Below are 26658 nucleotides of genomic sequence, written 5' to 3'. Positions count from 1 at the left end.
AGAGGGGAGAGAAAGGAAAGGTACTAAAGGAGAGTGAGCAAATTATGTTAATGTGCTTATATGAATATGGCATAATGAATTCCATTATTATGTATAATTATAATACACTAAAAAATCTTTAAAAAATTTTTATTCTAATTTGCTATATATGACAGTAGAATACATTACAATTCATATTACACATATACAGCACAATTTTTCATATCTCTGGTTGTACACAAAGTATACTCACACCATTCGTATCTTCATACATGTACTTAGGGTAATGATGTCCATTCTCGTTCCACCGTCTTTTCTACCCCCATGCTCCTTCCCTTCCCCTCCCACCCCTTTGCCCTATCTAGAGTTCGACTAATCCTCCCATACTCCTCCTCCCAACCCCACTATGAATCAGCCTCCTTATAACAGAGAAAACATTCAGCATTTGGTTTTTGGGGATTGGCTAACTTCACTTAGCATTGTATTCTCCAACTCCATCCATTTACCTGCAAATGCCATGATTTTATTCTCTTTTATTGCTGAGTAATATTCCATTATGAATATATAGATCACATTTTTCTTTATCCATTCATCTACTGAAGGCCATTTAGGTTGGTTCCACAGTTCAGCTATTGTGAATTGTGTTGCTATAAACAATGATATGACTGTGTCCCTGTAGCTGTTTTTAAGTTCTTTGGGTATAGATCGAGGGACAAAAGAGGAAAAAAAATGACTAGGCATGGTGGCCCACACCTATAATCCCAGCAATTGGGAGGATAAGCAAGGAAGACTACAGTTCAAAGCCAGCCTCAGCAACTTATCAAGACCCTGTCTCAAAATAAGAAATATAAAGAGCTGTGGATGTAAAGCACCCCTGGGTTCAATCCAGTACCAAAACATTTTTAAAAAAATAAAAATTGAAAAAAATATAGACAGAGAAGAGTCAAAGAAGAACAAGTAAGATAAGACGCAGACCCAAACCAGAACAGAGGAAATAACTATAGATGGAATTCTAACTCTAGACATACCACTAATACACAGCTTAGCCACTGGTAGAAATGGGAGTAAAGAGAAATAAAAGATGGTTCTGAGGTTTCTGCCATGGAAATTGTATAAAATACAAGGTTAATTATGCAAGATAATCATTCACATCTAATGAACAGACACATAAAATAGTTCCAAGGGAGGAAAACTAGGAGAAAAAAACAAGAGGACTTAATGGACAGGATGAAGAATGAATGGAAGCCACTGGAGACTTCTGCAAAAAACTGTCAGGAGAGGAAGGAGATTAAGTAACAGTAAACAGCCAATAAAAGGGCATATTATGTACCTGGCACTACTTTGCTATATGTTATTGAGTCATTTAAATTTCACAACCCTTAAAAAAATTCTAGAAGGCTTGTACTAATGCATGAAAACTAAGACAGCAAGGTTAAGAAACATTCTCAAGATCACATCACTTCTATGACAGAAGCCAGATCTCTGGGGATTAGGTAGAGAATAACAAGTTAGGAAAAAGATCCAGAAATGTGTGGAAGGTTGAGTCGTATCTTATATTTCAATTAGGGCTTAAAACCATGACAAAAGAAAATCAAGTATACTTCAAAATAGCCCTTGAAAATTCCTTAAATAAATGTGCACTGTTTTTTGTATATGGGCCTGTAGGTGACAATATTGGTTCCTTTAACAATCTAGTATTCATTTTTCCCCATGACATTTAATTTATTCACTCCTTAATTTTTTTCACAAGCATTAAGAGAAAATTATATCCAGTCTCTTGTCTAGTCTTCTGAAAATGCTTTTTCACTCACTCACTCATCAGTACCAGAGAAACTCTCAAAATCATTTGCATGTTTTCCCACAGCTCTGAGACACAACAATGGCCAGAGTACAGTTAATAAGTGGGAAATGTGGGAAGGGAACTGTCTCAGTCATAACTAAGCCTCTTCCCAACCACCCACTTCACCCTAGGAAAGGAGCTTAATTATAATTCTTCCCTTCAGTTAAATGAAATTATGATACAACTCCAAATTTACCCCTTCACACATTTAATTCTAAGACAGAGGTTTTTTTAAGGAAATGTTTCAGAGGACATGGATAGAAAAAGCTTTTCTACATGATCTTTTAAGGAAAGTGCCATTCTACAAGATTGAAACTAGAAGGAGGCAAGATCCTGTAGAAGGGCATAAATGAGAAGACCTTGGAAGGGTTAGCCTTGAGAAAGAGAAAGTACATTTATTTCCCTATAACCTGGAGAAAGAACATCAAACACAGTTGAAAATTTACATCGCGCAGATCAAGTGGGGCCTCAGGATGATGGTCTGAATGTTCTCTGCAGCAAGAGGACAACTTACCAACCACAAAGTGAGAGGTGATACCTGGGAAGGAGGATTCAAAGTAGGGAAACAAATCAGGCACTGTGGGAAAAGAAAGCGAATCAACCCAGAAAGAGGAGTTCAGTAGAGAAAGCCCTACTCAGAAAAATTGTTATCTTTCATGTTGTCTTGAAAAACTCATCTTTGAAAAAATAAAACTAATTTCTAAAACAAAACTCTGATATTACTCAGAGCAAAGAGCTATATTCTTAAAAATTTAAACTTACTGAATTATTTTGCTTCAAAAACTCTGCAGCATTTTCTTCTGCATCACCACCAATTTCACCAATCAATATGATGCCTTCTGTGGTTGAATCATTCAGAAAGATTTCAAGGCAGTCAATAAAATTAGTTCCATTAAAGGGATCACCTCCAATACCTGGGACAATCAAAGAATATCAACATCAATTGAAAATTTAAGGATAAATTATGAAATTCAGGTAAGGAATATTGTTTCAACTGATTTTCTTTCTCTTGGATCTTTTAAAATGTATCATCACTTTTGCATTTAATATTCAAAAATCACAAAATGCTACACTTATTTCTGTTTGTTAATATTATGCAAATGTAAATGGATGTTGGTTCCTGGTCTGCACAAAACAACCCTCTTTTTGTTTTAGCTCTTTCATATAAGCTTCTTCTCTAGCACAAAGTTTCTACAGACTCTTTAGAATGATCATTTTAGAAAATGTGGCTTTGTGCTATAAGCTGATGTTCCACCATAAGAAGAGATTAAATATTTAGCAAATTTCTTTCCTCAGAGGAAATAACCGATAAAACAAACTCCAGTATTTCCACTTACAAGTTTCAAGGCACAAGTGTCATGAGTGACAGAGCACAGGGTATCCTGACCCTCTTTTTCTTTAGATTCAGAGTCAGTGATGAGATAGCCTATACATGACATTTAAGAATGAGCACTTTGAAAGAATTAAAGTAAGTGTTCCCAATAGACTGGGTGCCATTTTTTTTTAAATTATAAACTCATTAAGAGCACACCTGTATCTCTGAAAAGTGAAGTTGAAGAAGGAAACTAGCATTTATTAGGTGCCAACCATTGTGTCAAACCATATACTTTATTTAGCATACTTTACACCTGGTATTTGCTAATTCCTCCTCCAAGCTTTCTGTAAGATAGGTCTTATTATCCTACATTTACAAATTAAAAAACTGAAGCTGGAGAAGATGGAACTGGCAAATCTATTTCCAAACCTATTGTTGTACTACACATCACATTAAATTATCCTGTGTCTTCAATTTGAATTTATGGATTCAGAGAGTAACAAAAATACTCCAGAGCTATGTTTTATAATCTTTTATTATATAAAAGATATTTCTGAAAGATATTCTAATGGGCTAGGGATGTGGCTCAAGCGGTAATGCACTCACCTGGCAAATAATAATAAATAATAATAAAATAAAGATGTGTGTCCACCAAAAACTAAAAAATAAATATTAAAAAATTATCTCTCTCTCTCTCTCTAAAAAATAAAAAAGATATTCTAAGGCTTTGAAGAAATATTATAAAAATGAGAAACTGGCTTGGCTTTTGGCTAAAAAGACTAAAATTATTCTAAAATGTAAAACTTGTAAGCATTTTTATTTTTTGAAGTGGGAGACATTGTGGTGTGGCAAAAAGAGATGACTTAGGGCTAACTCAGCCCTCCCCAACCTTGACTTTATGCCCCCAAAGACCATAACCAACTTTTAGCTGAGAGGTACCTCAGAGGGTTGCCTTAGGAACAAAACAATGAATGGCAAAGAATTTCACGACTACAAAGCACTGAAAATAATTACAATAATAACAAAAGTTCTAATATAAGGAACCATTTCTTCACAGTTGCAAAATAGTGACATTTTCAGGGAGAAAAGCTCTCCCCAGGAGCCACACATCAAAGGATGGTTGTTTGCAACCAAAAAATCAAATCTTGGACTAGGAAACTTGAAAAAATACAGAAGAGCTTCACACTTAGGCAAATTAAACTTAAGATTATAATATCTTTTTAATAAAATGATATTAAAACCTCATAAATAATCAAATAAATAATTATTACTCTACTCATTCAATAAAGAGTCTACATTCCAATAAAATGATTTTAGCAAAAATCTCTCACCAACACACAAAGATTGCCCCAATCCAACTTGTGTTGTTTGATGAACTGCTTCATAAGTCAAGGTGCCAGATCTGGACACAATACCTTAAAGTAAAATAATTCAAAGATATTAGATTGCATTTATGTAATAGATTATTATGTAGTAAACTACATTAAATATATTCTGAATTCATCCCATGATTTGCCATCCAAATCAATTCCTTCAAATGACACAGTGAGAAGAAAAGGAAAGTTATTAAAATTAGATGAATAAAATACATTATTAAGGTTATTTTATGATTAAAAAGCAATGCAAGATAATCTTCTGAGAATCTTTATGAAGGAGATAATAATATCAATATAAACTTGGCAGACACAATTCTGCTTTGGATGGCAGAACATAACAGATTGACTTCAGGAACCCCAACCACTAAACCATAAAAACCAGGATGAGTCATATTCAGCAAGGCTATCTACCTTCCCCATACTATTTTCTGAAGAGTTTTCCAACAATACATAAGCAATATCCCTCTAAATTCATCAAGTCTCCTTTATCCGAAATTTCCCTTATACAATGGTCTTCTCTTATAATTCATAATGCATGACTGAGTTTCTGCAAAGGTAATTTATCCCCATGCCACAATCTGTACAATACATTAGAACAAAAGATACATAATAGGTGTATCTCTAATTTGAAGAGGTTGAAAAGTATGAATAAATAACTTCAATTGTTGAACATATTAAATTTAATTTTTAAAAAAACACAAAACTTTATATGGGCTAAGATCAGATAATTGGCTCTGGAGTATAACTATAGCATGTCTAAGGTTTTCCTTTTTTAAACTTCAGCTATGGAGCACATTTTTAAGAACTCAAAAGTCCTTTGCTAACATTATGATGCCCAAGCAGATTATTGCCAGATTGAGACAAAAATGATAATGACCATAAGCTTCCTTAGATTCAATGCAGCATATTCACATTTGTAAGAAAAGTGCTGTGTCATTGTTGTTATATATTCGGGGGGTACAAAGTGTGTGACTGGTGATAAATTCACATTTTCCCACTATAAATTTAGGTATACGTAACTTTAGATTCTTTGCATCAGTCACTCGAATGAGAGAAAGGCATGCAAGTATCTTGGTCACTGCTAGACAGTACCTGACGGCACATGTTGTTCTTTCAGATGAATTCTACCAAAGAGTGACAGCTAGGTCTCTCCCTGAAAATGCCTCACTTCATGTGGAACTCTTCTCTAACACAATCTAGCACAGGCCCTGCCTCCCTTCCCAGACTTGATTCCCTTTATTTCCCCACTCTATAAGAGTATTGGGTTATTTCTCACTTCATGCTTTTGTATCTTTCCATATTTGTTCTATTTAAAATGGAACATTTGACCATCTCATAAAAATTCTCACTATCTTTCAAGGCCCACATCAAAATCTTAAATGCTATTTTCTCTTAGAAGTCTTTCCTGATCATCCCTAACAGATGGAATAAAATCTCTTTCTCTAAATCTCCTCAGTATTTATATATTTCCTGTCACCCTTAATACTGGGAGATAAGGACAAAATGTTATGTTTTATCTATCACAAAGAAACCATAAGCATTTTTTTTGTGTGTGTAGAAACAATTTCTTCCACTGAATGGTTTCTATTATCCCCAATGTTACTATAATGCACTGTAAAGAGGGCACACACCACAATCAACTGCTTCCTCTTGAGATCAAGGTTGGTATTATTGCCAAATATTGAAAATAGAGGCAGGATTATGAAAAGAATAATGAATGTCCTACAGTGATCTACAGGTAGCTATTTTTTTTCCCTAGTGTCATAGCAAATGCTATGAAGTATTAACAGTACCCATTCAAAAAAGCAGACCAAAGAATATAAAGAATATTCAAACATGTATTAGGATAGGACATCAGTGACTATGTGGATCAGGCCCCAGTGGAGTTCAGATGGCCTATGGAGTTTCCTGTAATGTCCCTAAGCAAAGCTATCAAGTTTACTACTGGCAGAAGTACTAACAGCTCTAAGAAACATTAGTAATAAACAAAAATCATGACCTTTAACCCAATTCTGCAAACTATGCCATCAACATTTACCTACTACCATGATTATTATTTAGTTTTAAGAGCCATGGTATATAGACAGAGAACACTATAATCATCCATTATGGTAGAGAAACAGTGTATCTTAATGACAGTTTTGAAGAGTCTAAAAACAGTCATAATGAACCTAACTTTGAAATATTAGTTTGGCCATTTCCTTAAAGAGCTAACCAACCAACAGGACAATTTTCCCAAAGCATTTTGAAAAAGTTTGTGATATCTAAGAGAGTAATTTTTAGGATCTTGGAAGACTAAGGGTAAAAAATATTCACCACACATATATCTGACACAGGATTTATATCCAAAATATTTATAAAGCCCCTTATAATCAACAATAAAAAGACAACCCCTAAAATATAACAGGCAATAAACTTGAAGTGTTATTTTGCAAAAGAAGATATGTGCATCCTCTAAAGCATAAGAAAAGATGCTTTACATGATTAATCACGAGGGACGCTAAAATTAAAAACACAAAGAGATTCCATTTCATTGCCCATAGAATGCCAATAGAATGAAATTTAAAAAGACCAATAACACTAAATGTGAACATGTAAACAACTGGAACTATCATGCATTAGTTGTAAAAATATAAAATGATATAGCCAGTAAGTTCACTGAACTATTTGGTAATTTCTTAAAGAGTTGAACATACTTAACCCTCTGATTCAGCAATTCCATTCTTTGATATTTTGCTTAAGAGAAATGAAAATGTGTCCATAAAAAAAGCCTACAGACCAGATGTTGGCTTCATTCATAAAGCTTAAAACTAGGAACAACTCAGATGTTCATTACAAGAGATCAGATAAACAGCAGTAAAACTACAAACAGAATACTATTATATAATCAACTACTGACGTGTAAACATATGAAAGAGTCCACAGACTGTTTTACAGGAAAAGAATCTTTAAAAAAACTCCAAAATCTTTACTGATTCTATAGAATTATAACCGCTTCTCAAATAAATTAATTACATTTGAGATATAGAATTGAGTCACTATAAAACTTCTTTGGTAAATTCTACTAAATTAAATTAATCAATAGAATAAATTTGATTTTCAGAGTCATAAATTCTCTGAGTTTTGAGAGTTTGGAGCACAGAGTTTTTTGTTTGTTTGTTTTAAATCTACAATTAAGTAACAAATTAACTCACCAATTCTTCCTTTCTTGTGAATATGGCCAGGCATGATGCCAATCTTGCATTCTCCAGGCTGAAAGAAAATAAATCACTGTTTCAGAAAAGTTTAAAAAAAAGAAAAAATTGTAAATCATAGATCATATACATAAGTACCCTTAGACTGGTTCAAAGCTGTTTAGCTTTGTGAGAGGTTAAATCTGAGATTCTTTTTTATTTTTTTTGCACTCACATTGATGACTCCAGGGCAGTTTGGCCCAATTAGCCTTGTCTTTCCCTGACGCAGCAGTTTGTGCTTGACCCGTACCATGTCCTGTTGTGGGATACCTTCAGTAATGCACACAACCAAGGGTATTTCTGCCTCAACAGCTTCATCAATGGCCGCAGCAGCAAAAGGAGGAGGGACATAAATGACAGAAGCTGTTGCTCCTGTCTGTTCTTTGGCCTGAAACATTAACCATAAAGTACTTCATGATTGGTTAAGTCATAAACATTATATAAATTCAATACTATGATTTTATTGATGTCTAGGGGTCAGGAAACAATGCCACCAGGAGACAACACAGGTTGCCCTAATTCCTGCCATCCTCCAGTTCACAGTGTCAGAAAATAGCACAATCAAAGCCTCTTCTCTAACTCCTTTGAATGCCACTGTGGATTGAAAGGTTCTATGACATCTCATTCCTTCAAATGATGGCACATCAGCAGACCCAAAAGCACTGCTTGTCTTGCATTTGTGTCCCCTCATTCCTGTTTATTCCAGATTTATCATGATTAAGAAATTATACTATTCATTAACAAAGCCCCTGTACTTCTCCAGAAGGACTAGTGAGCTCCAAATGTTCAAAACTCAGCTCACAGATATCTGTTTAAAAATATATTATATTCAGAAGAGAGATCAGTTGAGTAGAGGGAAGGAATCAAAGGGGAGGAAAGAGGGACAGGAAAAGGGAGGAACTGTAGAATGAATCTGACCAAATTTTCCTACATACATATATAAATTTCACCTTTATGTATATTCATAATGTGCTAATTTTATGTATATTCATAATATGCTAATTTTAAAAGACTATAAATAAATAGAAGGAAGATCAGTAGAGTACAGGAAAGAAAGTGAGGAGAAGAAGAAAAGGGGAAGTACTAGGGATTAAATTGAAGCAAATTATAGTCCATGCTTGAATGTCAAAATGAACCTCAACATTATGTGTAACTGTAGTGAACTAATAAAAGCAGAAAAAAATATACGCTCAGTAAATATTCACAAAAAGAATGAAGTTTTCTTACCTTTTCTACTATGAATGCATATTTATTAGAAATATACCAATTACACAAAAATGCACATGCAGTTTTAACACTGTCACCTTTCACGATGCAAAGCACTTGGAGGCCACCAATTTGACCACCATTATTCTCTCCGTGGACATGAGCCTGGTCTATACATTTGGTCTTTACATAGTATCTAATATATCAATGCAAAGGTATCCTTCTACCCACTTCTCTGTGCAGCTAAGTCTTCTACTATAATAGAAGCTCCCTGAAGATAGAGACTGTTGAAAATTTCCCTCTCTCTAAGAGTAGCAGGACTTCATCACAATCCTGAATCTTAGTATCACCATTTTACAAATCAAGATAGATGCTGAGGCCAAGATATATTAAAGAACTGTTCAAGGTCACATAAGGAAGCAGCAGAGATAAGATTTAATCCTGGGTATACCTGATCCCAAAGTATCCACTCAGGTCTATTATAGCAGGACTCACCACATAAATGATAAAACTGTTGCTGAATCAAAATGGAAATCAAAGAATTTTGTAAGGCTGTGCCATGTGATGTATATGAGTACTAAGCTAAAGAACATACCAGTTCAACTAGAAGAAGGGACAGAAGTAAAAGATAATATCTTCAAGAATCATCCCTGAATAATTCCTCACATTTCCAGATATCAAAGAGCTTTCTCTACTACATTCCTAATAAAAACTTTCTTGACTATGACAGAAGAAAAACTACCAAGGATGTTGATAGATCATCTACAAATAATGCCAGTTTTATAAATAATTTTTTAAAAACTCTGTTCAAGATGTTGATGGAGTGGGTGAACAAAAGTAAAGAAATATGAACTAGGTTGGAACCAAAAAGAAGTCAGATCATGGGCATAATTTATTGAAAAATGATAGTTCTCAACTCAAAGAGTTACAAATACTGCCAGAAGTTAGACAGTGACAAGTACTATGTGATGGGAAATCAGATTGGATGAAAAGTATCATTCCTACTCATGCAGAAAATTCTTTCTAAGAACTGAACAGGTAAGAAATAAACAACATCTGTCAAAGAATTTACAGAACATTCCAAATGCCACATCTACTTGTGTCACTATGAATAACAAGTAAATTGCTTAGCAACAAAACTTTCTTTTTTTAAAAAAAGCCCATGACAAAAGAAAAGTCTGTCTCAAAGAATTCTGACAAACCATCTCCTCTCTCTATTTTGAGGTTACAGTCAGCCACAATAGAATTTAAAAGAAAAAGAAATTTTAAATTTGAAGAAAAAAAATCTAAATAATTCCTCTACAGAATATGATTTCTAATATTTTATTTTATTTTTTTAAATTTAAATACAGCACACTTGAATACATACACATAATACAGTCTATATTCTAGCTTAAAGTAAAACGAAAAATTTCAATTTGAAGGATACTTGCTTTTTTCTGCATTTTAGGATTAAGAGTATCCTCTATTCAGCCAGTATTTAGACTTAAGAGATTAGGTCTGTAAATTTGTACTTCAAAAAAGCAATACCTTAAGATATACCTTTAAATTTTGCTAAGAAGAGGAGAGGAATACAGTTAGGATTGATCTATATGCCAATCCTAGGTATTGTTATTCCCTATAATTATTTTTATTAAATAACCCAAGAATTTGTACTATGGTTTCTTTCAAAAAACTGTAATTTTTATATAAATTCAGATAAAAGTAGAGACTGGAAGATACACTGAGCTTAAATTAGTCCTCTAAAGCAGCAAAATCTGAGCTGTGGAAAACATTATAATATTAACTTAAGTTAGCTTTATCTACACTTTATAATAAGCACATATTAGTTTTGTAACAAAGACCTAAAGATTAATTTAATTCATTACTAAGAAATCAGCGATTTAGAAAAGTAGGACCCTGTGATTTGCCAATCTGACTTTATAATTCAGTTTCTTTTACTCTGAGCCTGTGAGACTACTTGTAAGACCCTTAGCCTCTTCACATTAGTAACATCCTTGGCTTTAAAACAGGGATGAAAACTGCAAGTTCCTCAGGGGATTGTGATGAGGCCTGAATTGGGCATTGTGCATGAAGTACCCAGAGGTACTGCTGACATTTATACTACTATCATCCTAGAAGAAAAATAAGAAAAGAATAAAAAGCCAGATGGAAGCCAGGCCACGATGCTTTTTTCCCTGAATAGATGATGCGTGCCTATAAGCCAAAATGACATCTTGGTTTTTTTACCACAATTCAAATTTCTTCATGTTACTGAGTATTAAATAGCAAATGACCATCCCAAAAGGGACACAATTAAGATCTCTGTCTATTCCCCTGCTTTTCTTTTCTTGCCAAACTCATGTACCATTAATTACCTCCTTCACAGTATTAAAGACAGGTAAGCCCAGATGTGTCTTTCCTCCTTTCCCTGGAGTGGTTCCTCCAACAAGTTTGGTGCCATAGTCCAATGCCTGCTGGCTATGAAAGGTGCCCTGAGGAGAAAAAGCAAAAGATCCATGAAGAGGCAGACCAGGAAGCCTATAGAGAAGCAAAGGCAATCTTAGCAACTTAGGAAAAAAATAAATAAACAAGTTAACTATTCTCAGGTAATAACACATATCCATATTCCAGCTTTGCACTTCGGAGCAAAACAGGTGTCAGTGAAAAATAGCTATTACAACGGTCTTTTTAAAATTCAGTTTTCAAATTTGGCTGATCATCACAAACAACCTGTTATTTACTTAAAAGATGATCTCCTTTTCATTGTTCCTCAACAACACATGTCCTCATATACTTCTTTATCCAATTTAAAATCCATAGTTGATCAGTACATTCACATAAAAACCCTGGCTCACTCACACTTCAAATTACACATATGACAAGATGACAACTTGGTTAAATCCAAGTTTCCATCTACTCTAAGATTGCACACATGTGCCACCAAACAATGGTTAGAGAAAAACAAATCCATTCTCAAGTTTCTCGCTTTAAGTTAATAATCAGTCTTTAACAGTGTCCACCCATCATTCTTTATTTCCCTATCCATTCACTTTCCCTCCTCAACCAAAGCATTAGTAGTAGGAGCAGCAGTATTTTGTACCAGGGATTGAACCTAGGAGTGCTTAACCACTAAGCCATATCTCCAGTCTTTTTTATTTTTTATTTGAGATAGGGTCTTGCTAAGATGCTTAGGGCCTCACTAAGTTGTTGAGCTAACTTTAAACTTGCAATCCTGCTGATTTAGTCTTTTGAGCTGCCAATCACAGCATTATTGATATTTTGGACATAATGATTCTTTGTCATGGGAGATCATCCTGCACTTTGTAAGATATTTACCAGCATTCCTAGTCTTTTCCCATTGGGTGCCAGTATACCCTCCCTGCAAACCTGTCCAGTTGAAACAACAAAAATGGCTCCAGGGATTGCAAGATTCATTTCACTTGACTTCTGGGGCTCACTTTCCCTGGTTTTCTTCTTTTCTTTTTCTCTCCTTAGCCTTCTCTTTTTCATCTAAATGTGTGCCTTTGGTGATATCATCTCTTATCAGGGAAATAAATAACATATGTATAGTGACTCCTACCACTCCCCACCCCTATATACCTAACCAAGACCTTTGTCTTAAATTCCATACTTACATTGTCAATTGCCAACCTAGCATCTCCACATCTCAAATTTAACATGCAGCAAACTGAGTTCCTGATCACTCCCCTTCTCAATCTACCCCATTTCAGTTAATAACAACTTCACTCCATATAAATGTTCAGACCAAAGTTGCTGAAGTTATCCTATATTCTTCTCTTTCTTGTATCACATATTATATACATTAGTAATCTTACAGTTCCATTTTCAAAACATAATCAACAACTCCCTCGTCTAGTGCTAGCTACCACCTATATTTGTAAACATAGCAGTGTGACACTGCTGCAACTCTTACTATATTTTTACAAAAGTACTGATCCACATTAGATAGAAATTAAAAATGACCACCTAAACCGATCTTTTACTCCAGATAGTTTTGAGAAGCACTGTCCTAGACTACACTACTAGGTAAATTCAAATCACCTTAACTCAACAGATCATTACCTTGTCCCCTATGAATCTGTTCTTCATAGCAACCAAAGTGATCCTGTTAAAATGTAAGGAAGACCATATCACTCCTCTGTTCAAACCCTTCAGTCTTTTCTCATTTCATTCATAGTATAAGCCAAACTCTTATACTGGTTTACAAGTTAATATACAACCTGTCTCCCAAAACAGAACCTCTTATCTGAATGCCCTCATTTACTGTTCTCCCATTGCTTACTTCAGCCACACTGCCCTTATAGCTTACACATGGCAGGCTATGTCTGCCTAATGATCTTGCTATGCTCTCTCCATGGAATACATTTCCTTACCTATCCAACCAGTTCACTTCTACATCATCTTTAGATCTTGCTATCCCTGACTACTTACTGTAAAAATCTCCTTCTCCCCCATTCCAACCACAGCTCCACATACACTTTCCTTTCTCTGGTTTGTTTTGTCCATAGCAATTAATACTTTCTAACAGACCACAAAATTCACTCATGGATTTCATTGACGAATTTCTCTCAACTGTAAATTAAATTCCATAAAAAAAAAATTCTATTTTGTTCACTGAAACAAGGCACTTAAATTACATACAGCAGGTACTCAATAAATAGTTATTGAAAAGTAAATGAATCTGTCTGGTCATTCTACAGGGACTTAAAAATGCTGAGCCAACTATTCAAGTTCTTAATTTTTTAAGAAATAAAACTTAAACAAAGTGACAGAGTCTTAGAAAGAACAACAGGCCAGTGTTCTTTCTCTTAAAACAATGCTATTTAAAGTATTATGTGCAGACTCTTGCTAGTATGCAAGGAAGCAAAAGCAAAACAAAAGAAAAAGAAAATGATCCAAGGAAGGAAGGGAGGGAAAGAGAAAATTAAAAATCTAATAAAAATCTAGGCAAGGTGGTGCACACTTGTAATCACAGCAACTAGAAAGGCTGAGGCAAGAGGATCCCAAGTTAGAGGGCAGCCTCAAAAACTTAGTGAGACTCTAAGCAAATTGGTGAGACACTGTTTCAAAACAAAAAATTATAAAAGGATTGAGGATATAGCTCAGTGGTAAAGCGCCCCTGCATTCAATCCCCAGTATAAAATAAATAAATAAATAATTTTTTTAAAAAAAGTAAAACAGAAAATGTTTTTAAGGGTTGGAGCTGTGGCTCAGTGGTAGAGTGCTTGCCTAGTATGCATGAGGCACTAGGTTGAATTCTCAGTACTGCATATAAATAAATAAAATAAAGGTACATCAACAACTAAAAAAAAATTTTTTTAAAGAAAATGTAAACATAGCAGTGTGACACTGCTGCAACTCTTACTATATTTTTACAAAAGTACTGGTCCACATCAGATAGAAATTAAAAACGACCACCTAAACCAATCTTTTACTTCAGATAGTTTTGAGAAGCACTGTCCTAGTCTACACTACTAGGTAAATTCAAATTAACCAAAATTTTAGGCCTAAAAATGGTGCTAAACAGAAAGCATATCCATTTAATACGTAATGTACTTTCCTTAATTTTCCATTAACAGCATCCAGTGTACAGTTAAGAATAGGAGTTATTTTGCTCATAAAAGCTAGAGAAATCAGATGGTACCCATTAGAAATGTACACTGCACAGGCCAACTTATTTAGAATCTACTCCATAAAACAAACAATACTCTTTCATATATGGAACAATGTGTGTACTAAAGAAAGAACTAAAGAGAATTGAAGACTTCCTTTTCCAGTGGAGGTAAGCTCTAACTTTCACACCTTATTATAACCTCTATAATAATAGAATTTCAATCAACAAATCTAACTGGCAATTAAGGCTCTCAATCACTTTAAAAACCCCAAACTAGGAAAGTGAGTGAGAAACATCTGATTGCAGGTAACTGAAAGATAATGAAAATGACCTTAGTTTTAAATATTTAGGTAAATCATTACCTACTTTAGAAAGTAAACATGTTTCCAAATAGTACTTATACCATAGGAAATGTTCTTACCAAAAAAGCTCAGAGGTCAAAATGGAATAAGATCACACAAAGTTTAGTAAATAGAAAAACAAAATATGTATTATTAACTTAAGTGAGAAATTTGTGTTTATCAAGCATTTGATTATATGCTAATAATATATATAGAGAGAGAGATAAAATATATATGCAAAAATAGACTGAATGTAATTTAGAAGAGAATGACAAATTAAAATCAAATCATGAGCATCTACTTCCCTTAGAATGTATATGTAGAAGTGATACTCAGAAAATGTCTGGCTATTTAGATATCACCCTCTAGATAAGGGTTGACAAACTATGGTCTGTGGAATTTGTCCTGCCATCTGGCTTTACAAATTAAGTTTAATTGGAATTCAGCTATACCCATACACAGTTCTGTAATATAAACTCTGTAAAATACAAATAATATAGGTATAAATGTTTGTATTTTTAAGAAAAATATCTGGAAGAACACAGACCAACTTATTTACAGAAGGAATTCTTGGTGAGTAGAACCATAAGAAAGGAGAAGAAGAGATTCTTATGTTGTATTTCATTACAGAATCACATCACAGATTTATTTAAATTCATGATATAAGCAGGGAAGAGGGAGAGAGTCTAAATATAAGTGGCAAACAAGTTAAAATACTGTAAGCAATTCTGCCTACTGACTTCTTTGATGAAAGTTTGTGCCAGAGAGATTATAACATAGGAAAAAGTCAGTGTGCTGGTTCCTCTGCCTGTTTCTAAAAGGCTCCCTGGGTTTATGTACTTCTTCACACTGAATGTGGATTTCATGTTTAAAAATGGATATTTCTGTGTACAAAGACCTAGACACAAGTAATCTACTTTATCTTGTTTAAGACCTAGTCACAAGCAATCTACAGTGACCTCTCTCAACACTGGAGGAATGGGGTGTTGAGTCTCCAACATAGCCTACTTCTATGCATTTTCAAGGAAGTTTAAACACAATTTTCATCTTACAGGCTAACTATGGCACCTCTTCCTAAGATACAATCCCATTTCTGCACAACAAATTTTTCTGCATCAATCATATATTATTACAGGTAGAAAATAGCAGCCAGTGCACGCTGTAATTTCAACAACTCAGGTGGTTAAGGCAGGAGGATCACAAGTTTGAGGCTAACCTCAGCAACTTAGAGAGACTTGTCTCAAAATAAAAGAATTGGAGATACAGCTCAGTGGTAAAGTGCTCCTAGATTCTATTCCTTATAACAACAAACAAACAACAACAACAAAAAAACACCACCTACACACACAAAACAAAAACTTGTTGAGTGAATCAATTTTAAATAAAGTAGAAAGTAGCAAAATTATTTTATATTTTTGAATCTACACTTTAAATAAAAATCTACACACACATACCTGCTTACCAGTGAAACCCTGGCAAATGACCTTGGTATTTTTATCAATATAGAGATGTTTCCGGGAAGCTGTATAGGAACAATGCCGAATTGCATTCTGTTGCACTGAGAAGTAAAGAAAATATGACATATTAGAATTTTTCCAAACTTTTGAACAATGAATTTAACTCGGTCACACACACACACAAAATCTCTAATGCAAGAGCTGTACTGTCATTATGGTAAAGTTAAATGTCACCTTTAAAATGAGACACACAGACTACATAAATAAATTATAAAAACAAACAAAAAAGGCCCTACTCTATTCTCCAGGATCTTCTCTTTATCAAGAAAAAGCTACAATCTTGAAAAAGAAATTTAAAAAGAAAAGATGAAGTTTCTCATTTTCATTCCTTAGAAAGAAAACTAAGGTTCAAAGACTAATGACTCAGATTAAACCCAGGGAAGGAAACTAGTTATTATCCCCACTAATAATGTTTACAAAATAGTCACAAGCTCTCACTGGACCTAACTTTTAAAAGTCTAATACCTATAAATAATAAGTAAGCTAAGAGGCAAATTTTGTCACAAACTATGAATAAGAACTATTCTAATGCTCATTCCCCAATAACAATATATTAAATGTTAAGGTGTAGAATAAAGCTTGTCTAAAATATAATGCAAAATCACCTAAATTGATCTTTTGTGGTGCAAGATTCAATAACCCACTATAGAAGAAACAGGGAAAATAAAATAAATAGAAAAGTAGATGAGAGAAGAAGAAACTTGTTTAAAAAGAAAAAAAAAGTACTTAATTTTCAGCATCCTACCTCAAGGAAAACTTACAACAACAACTCCTCCCACTTCAAAAATCAGTAGGAAAAGGCACACGTTACTTTAAATTTGTGGGCTACCCTCTAAACCTCCACTAGAACCACCAACCCACCACTCAAGGGCTACTTTCAAAGTAGCCAAGCCTTCTATCTACTGCTGAGTAGCCCAAGAAAGCTAGCTCCAGAACAAAAAATATCTTATCATATTTTTCTCCAGGACCCACCCAATGCTTTCTGCTTTGAATCACTATAAATGGCTACCTCATGCCTCCTAAATCTTCAGACTTCAGGTGCCACAACTAAAAGAACATTGATATGTGCTTCCAGCAGAGGTACCTAGAGTCCCCACACCTGTAGGGTACAGAAAGACCCAGCTTTCACTCTTACCATCCAGAAGAGGAGTGTTCTGTGTGCACACGGAACTACTAGGTAACAGCTTTATTCTTAGACTAGACTATGCTGCAGGGGTTGAGGAGTGGGTGTCAGGGGTGTGGGGTGGAGGACATGGGGGGGTCAAGAACTGGCACAGTGGACACAGCAAGCACCTGACCCTAGGTCACAATAGTATTTATGGCCTAAGAGACTGCCCCCACACATCTGTACACTAGGGCCCACCCAGTCAGTGCTATCAAAGATTATACTTGCCCTAAGCTAGCAGACAAACCAATAAAGGCCATAAACAAGAAACATAACTGATGACAAATGGTATTATCAACATATGATGAGACGTCTAATTTTACTAATAATGAGAAAATAAGCATTTTAAATTAAATATCAGGGCAAGGCCTGAACTTGGCCACCAGTTATATTCTGATGGTCAGGGCTATAGCTGCCACATTCTGGGTCAACTTTAGAGGATAAACTAGCATCACCTTCTCTTCAAATTCTTAGAAACTGGTCAGCCTAACCTTGGTAATGTGACCCAGGAGCAGCTGAGAACATTATCTCAGGAATCAGACAGGCCAGGGCTTGCGTTTAGGCTCTACAGCTCACCAGCAATGTGACCCAGGGCATATCTTTTGATCTCCCTTAGCCTTGGTCTTCCCATCTGAAATGGAATAACAGCTGCCCACAAGAAGACTGTGATCTTAATATGAGATGATGCCTGAAGATTGAGAATCAAAGTGCCTTGGTACACTCCCAAAATCCTACATGAGCACAAAGGTAAATCTTTTCCTAAAAAGAGAAAAAATATAGTTCATATTTTAAAATCAAATAAGTCCAACCAGCAATGTTCTAAATATGTCCTCACATACACTCTATATACAAATGTTTATGTATAAATATAAATATGTGTAGCACACACAAATATATTTGTAAGTTTTTAATTAGGAAACATTTTTAAGGTGCAGCCTCATGCTAAAAATGGGGATGATAATATATACCACATTGGCCAATGTAAGAATTAAAATGAGTTAATATAGAGAACATGTAAAACAACACCTAGAGTACAGTTAAATGCTATATCACTAATGGCTTATTTTATTATCATTATTTTTTACTGATAAAAAATGAGCAGATAAAACTGTTTTGAAATGTTCATGGTGGCAAGCTATCTGCCATGTGCTAGGGATTCATGAGTAAATTAGACTAGGTAGGGCTCTATCCACCTGAAGTTTCTTGCTGTGTAATAGCTAAATGTTAACAAAGAAATACAAAGTTACAAAAACACAACCTGCAAAAAAGATGCTGAAATAAAGGGACTGAGTAGCCTGCAAGAGATGTGCTTTCAACTGGGGTGGTGAATTTATATCAGTTAGGCATAACTGAGTCCTATTTCCCCTAGATAGCAACCACTTAAAAGATGTATGGTGGGATTAATATTGCAATCTATGGCTAAACAAATACCATGGCCTTGTATAGACTAGTACCATGCTCCTAACTGGTAACCTGAGATTCTGTTAGTGAAAATACTCCTTCTCTAACTCACGACTTAAACTATGTCTGTGTTACTAATTTATTTATGCATATATTCATAAATTTAACAAATGGATACTTATTAACTGTATCAGCCCATTTTCTTGATAATAAAATACCTGAGGCTAGCTATTTATAAAGAAAAGAGGCTTACTTAGCTTACAGTGGCCAAAACTCCACTCTAAAACTCCTCATTTGTTATGCTTCTGATAAAGGCTCCCTTGGCTACATCATAATATTGCAGAGAAGAAAGAAGGAAAACAGCCCCATGTAGAAAGGGCTAAGCACACAGGGTTGCTTTGCTTTATAATAATCCATTGTCTCAAGAACTCACTCCAGGAGACTAACATTAATCTATTCTTAGGGTGGTGCCCCCAATGACCTAGCTACCTTCAAATAGTCCTAACCTCTTAAAGGTGCTACCACCTCTCAACATGGCCACACTGGGGAATGAGCATTTGGCCCATGAATGCTTGGGGGATACACTCAAATGTGTATAAATCATAGCATTAACCATATGTATTATGTATATGTAATTTACAGGCTCATGTGGTTCCCACGTATAGTATCCTAAAATACAGCAGCATAATTTAGCTGTCACTTACCCCCAAATCCAAACAACCTACTATTCAAATACAAAATTATATATTCATTGATTGTAAATACCATATTTCATCAAATCTAAAACATCACTGGTTTTCACAAAGCACTACTAACAGTACTAGTAAAAAAGAAAAAATACTGCCAATATTGGTAAGATAACATCAATTACAAGATACATCCTAATTTTAGAAATTTAATAACGTAAAAAAATGTGGATCTATAGATTTATATGTGGCAGATCTTACTGTCTCTACATATTTGGAAGTGTTAGTTTGTTAAAGAAATGATAGAGGTTTTGAACTACTAACAGTCTTAAAAATGAATTGAAAACCCTTTCACACTTTTTATGGTGTTAGTTTCTTTTACTCCATGATAGTGATTCAGATGACTCTGGATCTTGAGGTAATGGCTTTTCAAAGGTTTCTTATATTTTGTATCTCTTCTGAACATGAATCACCATTTTAAAGTTTTGACATTTGTATCAAAAGTTGGGGAAATCTTCAGAACATCAATAACTTAATTTGCTTTAGACTTGGGAAGTATTTGATTATGTTTGATAAATTCTGTCATGCATGCAGTACCTCTTCTGCCAGCAAAACCAAGGGATCACAGCCTTTTTTATATGAGACAGGTCACTTCTAGAGGACAACCCAGGATTTATTAAAGAAAATACTTCTATATTGAGAGCATATTTAAATATGTATTAATGATGTGTTTATAATTTGTTTCTTTAGTTAAATTTTGGAATTTGTGTATATTGAACTATAAGCTTTGGAAGAGGTGTGTGAATTAGGAAAGTTTTATTTCTGGGAAGTTGTGTGGTTCACTATTTGGAGACCTAGGAAGGTATCTCTTGGTAAGAGTAAGGGTTCATCAGCACAAGAAATAAAAACAGTGATTTTTTTTTCTTAGTGTATAGTTGTTTTACTGGCAATATTTAATGTTAGATTTCTGTTTCAGCACTTAAGTATATGAACTACAGTATGAATTACATTCCCCAATTTAGATATCTGCTTCAGTAGATTTGTTTGCTGTAAAGATTACTTTTCAAAAGACAAATGTTCATATTGGCTTAACTTTTTGATTTAAATATTTTTGTAAATGATATATTTCTTTTGACTAAACATGGAAAAATAATGTATTATATTCAAAAGTTTTTTTACAGATTTTGATTGGAGATCATTTTTGTAGAGATGGTATTTTATATGCTCCTAGTATTTATAAAAGAATTAGTCAAAAGGAATTCATATAATTCATATAGTTTAAATATTGATAAATTAGTATCCAAATAATGTACTTGTTTGATTTCTTAATAAGCTAGGGGAGGTGGGGTGGGAATTATAATGTGCAAATAAGTGGTGATCTCTACATTAATTTTCAAATCTTTAATATATATAATTGCTAAACTGTAACACATTGTTACTTTAATATATACATAAAGAAGTATTACTGTTAGTAAAGCTGCTGATGGCTTAAACAAAAAAGGGTCTCATCATGTAAGTATTTTCTGTATGTCATGCCAACAGGTTTAACATTAATTTGTGAAAAAACTTAATGATCTTTTTTGATTTAAAAAATTTTCTGTGAAGTAATTTATTTACAGACATGTTCTTCTTCCCTGTCCTTTTAACCTTTATACACACTACAAAATCAACCAAACTGTTTTTCTAATCTGAAACTGAAATTTAAATCTTAATGATAAAAATTTAAAATTTGTTGGCACATCACACCTTAAAAATACTTTTATTATTTTGTAATTTAATTTCCAAATGTACCATGAGTTTATAATTTAATGTCTTAAATGTAATGCTCCAATAAAAAGTTGAGTTATAACATGAAGGGATTTTCATCTTTCTCTTTTGCTGTATAAAGAATAATTGTTCTCACTTTGGGGGTAAAAACAACTTTTTTCACTATGTAAATTCTATTGAGGGTTCTTCTGTACTAATAAAGCAATTATTGAAAAAAAATGTGGGTCTAAGATAACAAAATGTCTATCCTCTGGTGAAATAAAATTGTTCCCTTATATTTAAGAAGATGATTTTCAATATTCTCTATGAAACAAGTTTGAGATGGGAAAATCAAATCACTTTTTCATGGCTACATTACACTTTTGCATCTTTTTTTTTTCTTTCTGAAATAAAAGATTTGGTTCATAGAGAAAAATGGGAAAAAATATTAGAATCAGAAACATTACTGTGAGTATCTCCTTTTCTAAACTACACTTTTAAATGCTCCCCCAATTCAAAAAAACAGACCTATACAATTTGACAAACACATGAAAAGTTAAGTGGTACCTTTGAGCAGGGTTGTGACCTTTTCAACAAACCACTGAGAATACCCCCTCCCCCAAAACATCAGAGCTTCAAAAAGGAGGCTCAAACTATCACACAGCCCACAAAAGTGGAAAGGACAGACTGCAAGTTCTAGTACTCCTTCTGATACTGCATAGGAAACCTTCTGGATTTATTTCCTCATTTGCCAAACAAAGATGTGGAACCAGTTGAATTTTAAGATTCACTTTCTGACATTAAAATATAATTCTGAGACTGGAAAATAATTGCTCTCATTTCCTATATATTCTAAAAAGAACTCCTGACCTGATTTTGTACTTCTTTTTAAAAACTTCACTATTTCAAACTCAAAGTACTACAAAATTTTTAAGCTTTCTTATAGAAGAAATATTTCTCTTTCATCTTATTTTCTCTTCGCACTTCAACTTTCTTTTCTATCATAAGGTATAAAACTGAAGGGGGTCGGGGATTAGTACAGGAATTTCTAAACATTCTAATTTGCCCCTCCAACAGGGATCTGGAAGGCATCTATGAGTGCTTTTTTTTTAACGAAAATCAATATTGCAATACATATGACCTTAGCTGTAATGCACTACCAATTGAAACTTAAGAGACAGGGAATAAAATTCCCTGGCATCTCTAGTTCTTTTAACCTCAGACTTATGACCATTAAAAAAAAAAAAAAAAAAATGAAGGGGGGGGAAAAAAGTTTGCCAGGTGATGTTGTGGCTATTTTCCCAGTGGGAATGAAAATAGGCTTAGAAATATGGCATACTGACTTAGAGGTTTTTATACAAGAAACACTGCCATTTGTAACCTCACCTCTAATATAGGAGGTATCTTGGTTTAGATCTAAGACCTCCCAGGGCCTTAAAAACAGTTCCCATGATTTAGATGATTCAAGCACTCCAACAACAGAAAGCTAGATGGGATGGTCTCAAAAAGGATCTAGGAAGAAAATTCAGTTCACTGTTAAGTGCTGCTAGGGTGGGTTGAGGAACCAGATCTTTTAGACACACTTTCTTTTTTTCCTCTATGTTCTTTTTCCTGTTAGGACAACAGACCTACTAAAGAGTATGATCTTTCAGACCCTCAGACCAGCAAGACCTCAAGAGAAAAAGACATCCTGTGGGCAAATTCCTTCCTGGGTTTTCCTATCACAGTGGCTGTGCTGCACATCTGGCCTTCTACATCCTAACCCATAACCAATGAAGATTAAGCTGATTTAGGCCTATATCCAATCTGACCTCAATCTTGGTGCTCACACTCCACTGAGCAGAGATATTAATGGGTACATCTTTTTTGGGTTTTTTGTTGTTGTTGTTGTTTTGTTTGTTTTTCCTTTTGCCTAAAACATCACTCCTAAGAATTCCATAAAACTTTTCCAAATAAACCCAACTCTTTCCTACCTGCCAAAGTTATCTAGCCAGACCTTTGTCCTCAAGCAATTTGGTAACTAAGTGTAGCTCTTGAGTACACACTCGTTATTGCACACTTTTAGAATACAATCTTCTCAAGAAAAGAATTAAGTCAGAAGCAAGGTGGAAACAAGAAGTAAGGAAAAACTTTAACTGAATGTCTAGTTTAAATGAGGTACTTCATATAAATTCTGCAGTGAACACAAATCATCCTATGTATTATCATTTCTCAAACACAGTTTTTCCACTTTTTAACATCTTTTAAGTTAAGATGTATCTGATAAGCAATCACTTCACAATTTCAATTAGCAATTGTTTACACTGTTTAATAGTAGGCCAAATAATGGTGAACCTTATAAGTGGCAATGCCTCAAATCCATTAAAATATGGTATTATTGGCACGTGGTTTGAAACATTGGTTGAAAAAACTACTAAGAAAAAAACCTAGAGTCATAACACACACTGTAAAGGGACTAGCCAAACCCTGATGTGACTGATTCTAAAGTTTCTTTCTACAATCACCCATCAACCAAACACAGACTTTGAACCTGACAAGAATTTTCAACAGTCAGCATTACTCAGACTAGCAACCTTGAATGATAAATTTTCAGGAAGTGAAATGAAGTGTGCATACTGCCGGATGGAGACAGCGCAAATAAGTTGGTTAAAATCCCTGCCATCCCAGCCTCTGTTACCTCGGGATGCAGAAAACGCCTTTCCGCTGACCCTACAATCCACAGAACGAACAACTCGAATTCTTTTCAATTCTCCAATTTCCTACCGACATACTCTTCCCCTACCTCTCAAAATCAGACATTCACTCTCCCAACTGAGTTTATCTAGACCTCTTCACCTTTAGCTCCAAATAGGGCCAGTCTAGACGCCACCTCCAACTCGCCACTTGTCACCATGGAGGCAAAAGCATGATCCCAGGTCTACTAAGCTCCTAGACCCGAATCCTGACTAAGCCACCCAGGTGGCCATCTGGTCCACCTATCCAGCAAAACTCCCTCCACCCTAAAAGGGTCCACCTGAGGTTCGGGCCCCCAGTGGCTTCCTCGCCCAGGCCAAGGTTCCGCCCCGGAGGGACAGCAGTGGCCTGAGCCTGGACATTATGTTCGGCGGGGCCAGGAAGCACGGAGGTCAGAAAGACAGAGCCCCCGCCCGACTCACGCAGGAAGGCGCGCGTCAGCTGGCGAGCGGCGGCTAGGCCGCTGCTGCCGGAGACCATGGTGGCGGTGGCAGCTGCTGAGGCTAAGCTTGCGGTCATCCCCCAATGACACTCCCAGGACCCCCGGGGACCTGACAGGGGCCGAGGCAGAAAGAGGAGGGTGGCTATAACAATAGCCTGAAAGAATTTCTCTCAACAGAGGGCTCTTCACTGAACATAATGGGTCGTATGTAGAGAATAAAAAGAAGCACACTATATAATGTGTAGATAATAATTTATCTCTTCCCTGAAATTGAGTTTGGTTAACTTTAACTACAACGGCAACTTAGGGCAAACCCTCTGCGAGCCTGGTTGGCGCGGGGCGTTGTGGGAAATGTAGTTTGAAATCCCGATTTGGAAGCTTAAAGTGGGAGCGGGCTGGGAGCGCTCCTGAAAGCTTCCGGAGTCTAACCTAAGGGCGGAGGACTGACCGAAGGAGTGAAGAAACAAGTGAAATGCAAAGAGTAATGCCGGGTCCTAGGCCAGTCTTCTGCACCTTCATTTCCCTCTTCTGGCGTCCAGAGAGGACCACCACCCTTGCAAGGACCCGGAAGAATCCCCCCCACTCCCACCCCGTAATAGTGAATCTATTCTCCCCCAAGAGTCTGGTAAAGGAAAAACGCGACGAGAAAGACCAAAACCTACTGACTGTGTCTTCTAATGTAAATCCTTTGGTTAAGCAAACTTTCATACACCTTTGACTAAGACTAAGTTTATGAGTGCCTCTTTCCTAGGGATCCTAAAGACTGAAATTCGATGTCAAAAGTGATTTTGCCCAATTTAATAACTTCTGTAAGAGCTTTGGAAAGAAACTCAAGAGTCCCAGAGTCAAAAGGTAAATAAGAGATAAAGTAGTCTGCACATGATATTCCTCATCATTATCATTAATAAAATTATTATTCTAGTTTACTGAAGTAGTTATAATTTGCATCAAGTTATGCGATGGGATTGCTGAATGAGATTGCCCAATATTTTCTCTATGACCCAGATATTGTCCTAGACAGAACGGGACTGCAAACTCTTCCCTTATCTAGTGGATCCTGTCCATAGGAGAGTTAAATAGTATCAGTGCATTCCAAATATGAAGACTCATTTCAAATAGCTAAATTCTTCCTGAGCCTTCACTTGCTAAGAGTTACACATTTAGTTTCACTTAACTGGTAAAATGCATAATGCAATAAATATAATTTCAGTATGATTTAAATGAATTTGTATTTTCATGAAGAAAGGGATTTTAGTTTGGTTTATATGCTATATCCCTAACACCTTGAATATTATCTGACACAAAAATAGAACTCATTATGTGTTCAACTGGATTGATATAAGAAATAGTGGTATACACATTATTTATTGAATTCACAATAGTTGATGAGCATAAGGATATTTCAATCCCTTGTGAAACTACACTCCACACCAATTCTGTAGCTCATAAGTTGGGGACAATTGCACTAGACAGTAAGTATATCATTATATATGTACAGATTGAGTTTTGGAAACAGATATAGATTCAAGTTCTAATTCAGCCACTAGATATGTGACCTCTGGGTTACAGTTTTTCTCATATCTCATGAGTATTGTAAACAATTAATACATTCAGTATGTAAAGCTCTTGATGTATTTCATAAGCATTTGGTAAATGGTAGTTATTAAAGATAAAAAAACTTTTCTTCATATAGCAGAGTGATGTTGAATTGATGTGAATAACCAGATGTAGAATAGGATATTTCCATTTGACTCAAAACTTTGGCTAAAGCCCTAAAGCTGAGGACAACAGGGTACAAATACCCCCACATACTAAGGAGGGCATTCCAAGAGCACCCTGTCTCCAAAGTTTGGTAAGAAGTGCCAAACTTTTCTTTGGATTCTCACCATCACAGCCCAGCCCACTCTAGTAAGAAAGACAGAAATTCACTGATTGATGGGATTAATTCTTCTGGGTCTTCAGGTGTCAGCTTGATATTTCCCTTTCCTTCCTCACCCAGCTAAGCTGATGAGGAAGGATTCCTTACCAGAAGAAGACTGGCATTAAATTCCTATAAAACTG

The 26658-nt window shown here is 35.1% G+C and overlaps 1 protein-coding gene across 3 annotated transcripts in view; it reads right to left on the bottom strand.

The window, feature by feature from the left end:
- The window catches only part of Suclg1 (succinate-CoA ligase GDP/ADP-forming subunit alpha), a 34787-nt gene extending 10057 nt beyond the window's left edge, over nt 1–24730 (bottom strand). Inside the window, exons 1-8 of one of the 3 annotated variants that reach the window (XM_078028933.1) lie at nt 24578–24691; nt 18166–18348; nt 16362–16465; nt 11307–11423; nt 7919–8131; nt 7705–7762; nt 4466–4549; nt 2582–2733 (exon numbers count right to left, since the gene is read on the bottom strand). In XM_078028933.1, the coding sequence (XP_077885059.1) occupies nt 2582–2733; nt 4466–4549; nt 7705–7762; nt 7919–8131; nt 11307–11423; nt 16362–16465; nt 18166–18348; nt 24578–24674 (1008 nt within the window). In that variant the 5' untranslated portion in view covers nt 24675–24691. Of the gene's footprint in view, nt 1–2581; nt 2734–4465; nt 4550–7704; nt 7763–7918; nt 8132–11306; nt 11424–16361; nt 16466–18165; nt 18349–24257; nt 24331–24577 lie in introns of those variants that run through there. The other 2 variants (XM_078028934.1, XM_005335869.4) reach the window with 2 other exon arrangements.
- Nucleotides 24731–26658: the final 1928 nt, after the last annotated feature.

The sequence above is a fragment of the Ictidomys tridecemlineatus genome, chromosome 12 (genome assembly GCF_052094955.1).
Source record: "Ictidomys tridecemlineatus isolate mIctTri1 chromosome 12, mIctTri1.hap1, whole genome shotgun sequence".
NCBI lineage: Eukaryota > Metazoa > Chordata > Mammalia > Rodentia > Sciuridae > Ictidomys > Ictidomys tridecemlineatus.
Note: the sequence above shows the minus strand (reverse complement) of the source record. Positions and strands in the feature narration are given on the sequence as shown.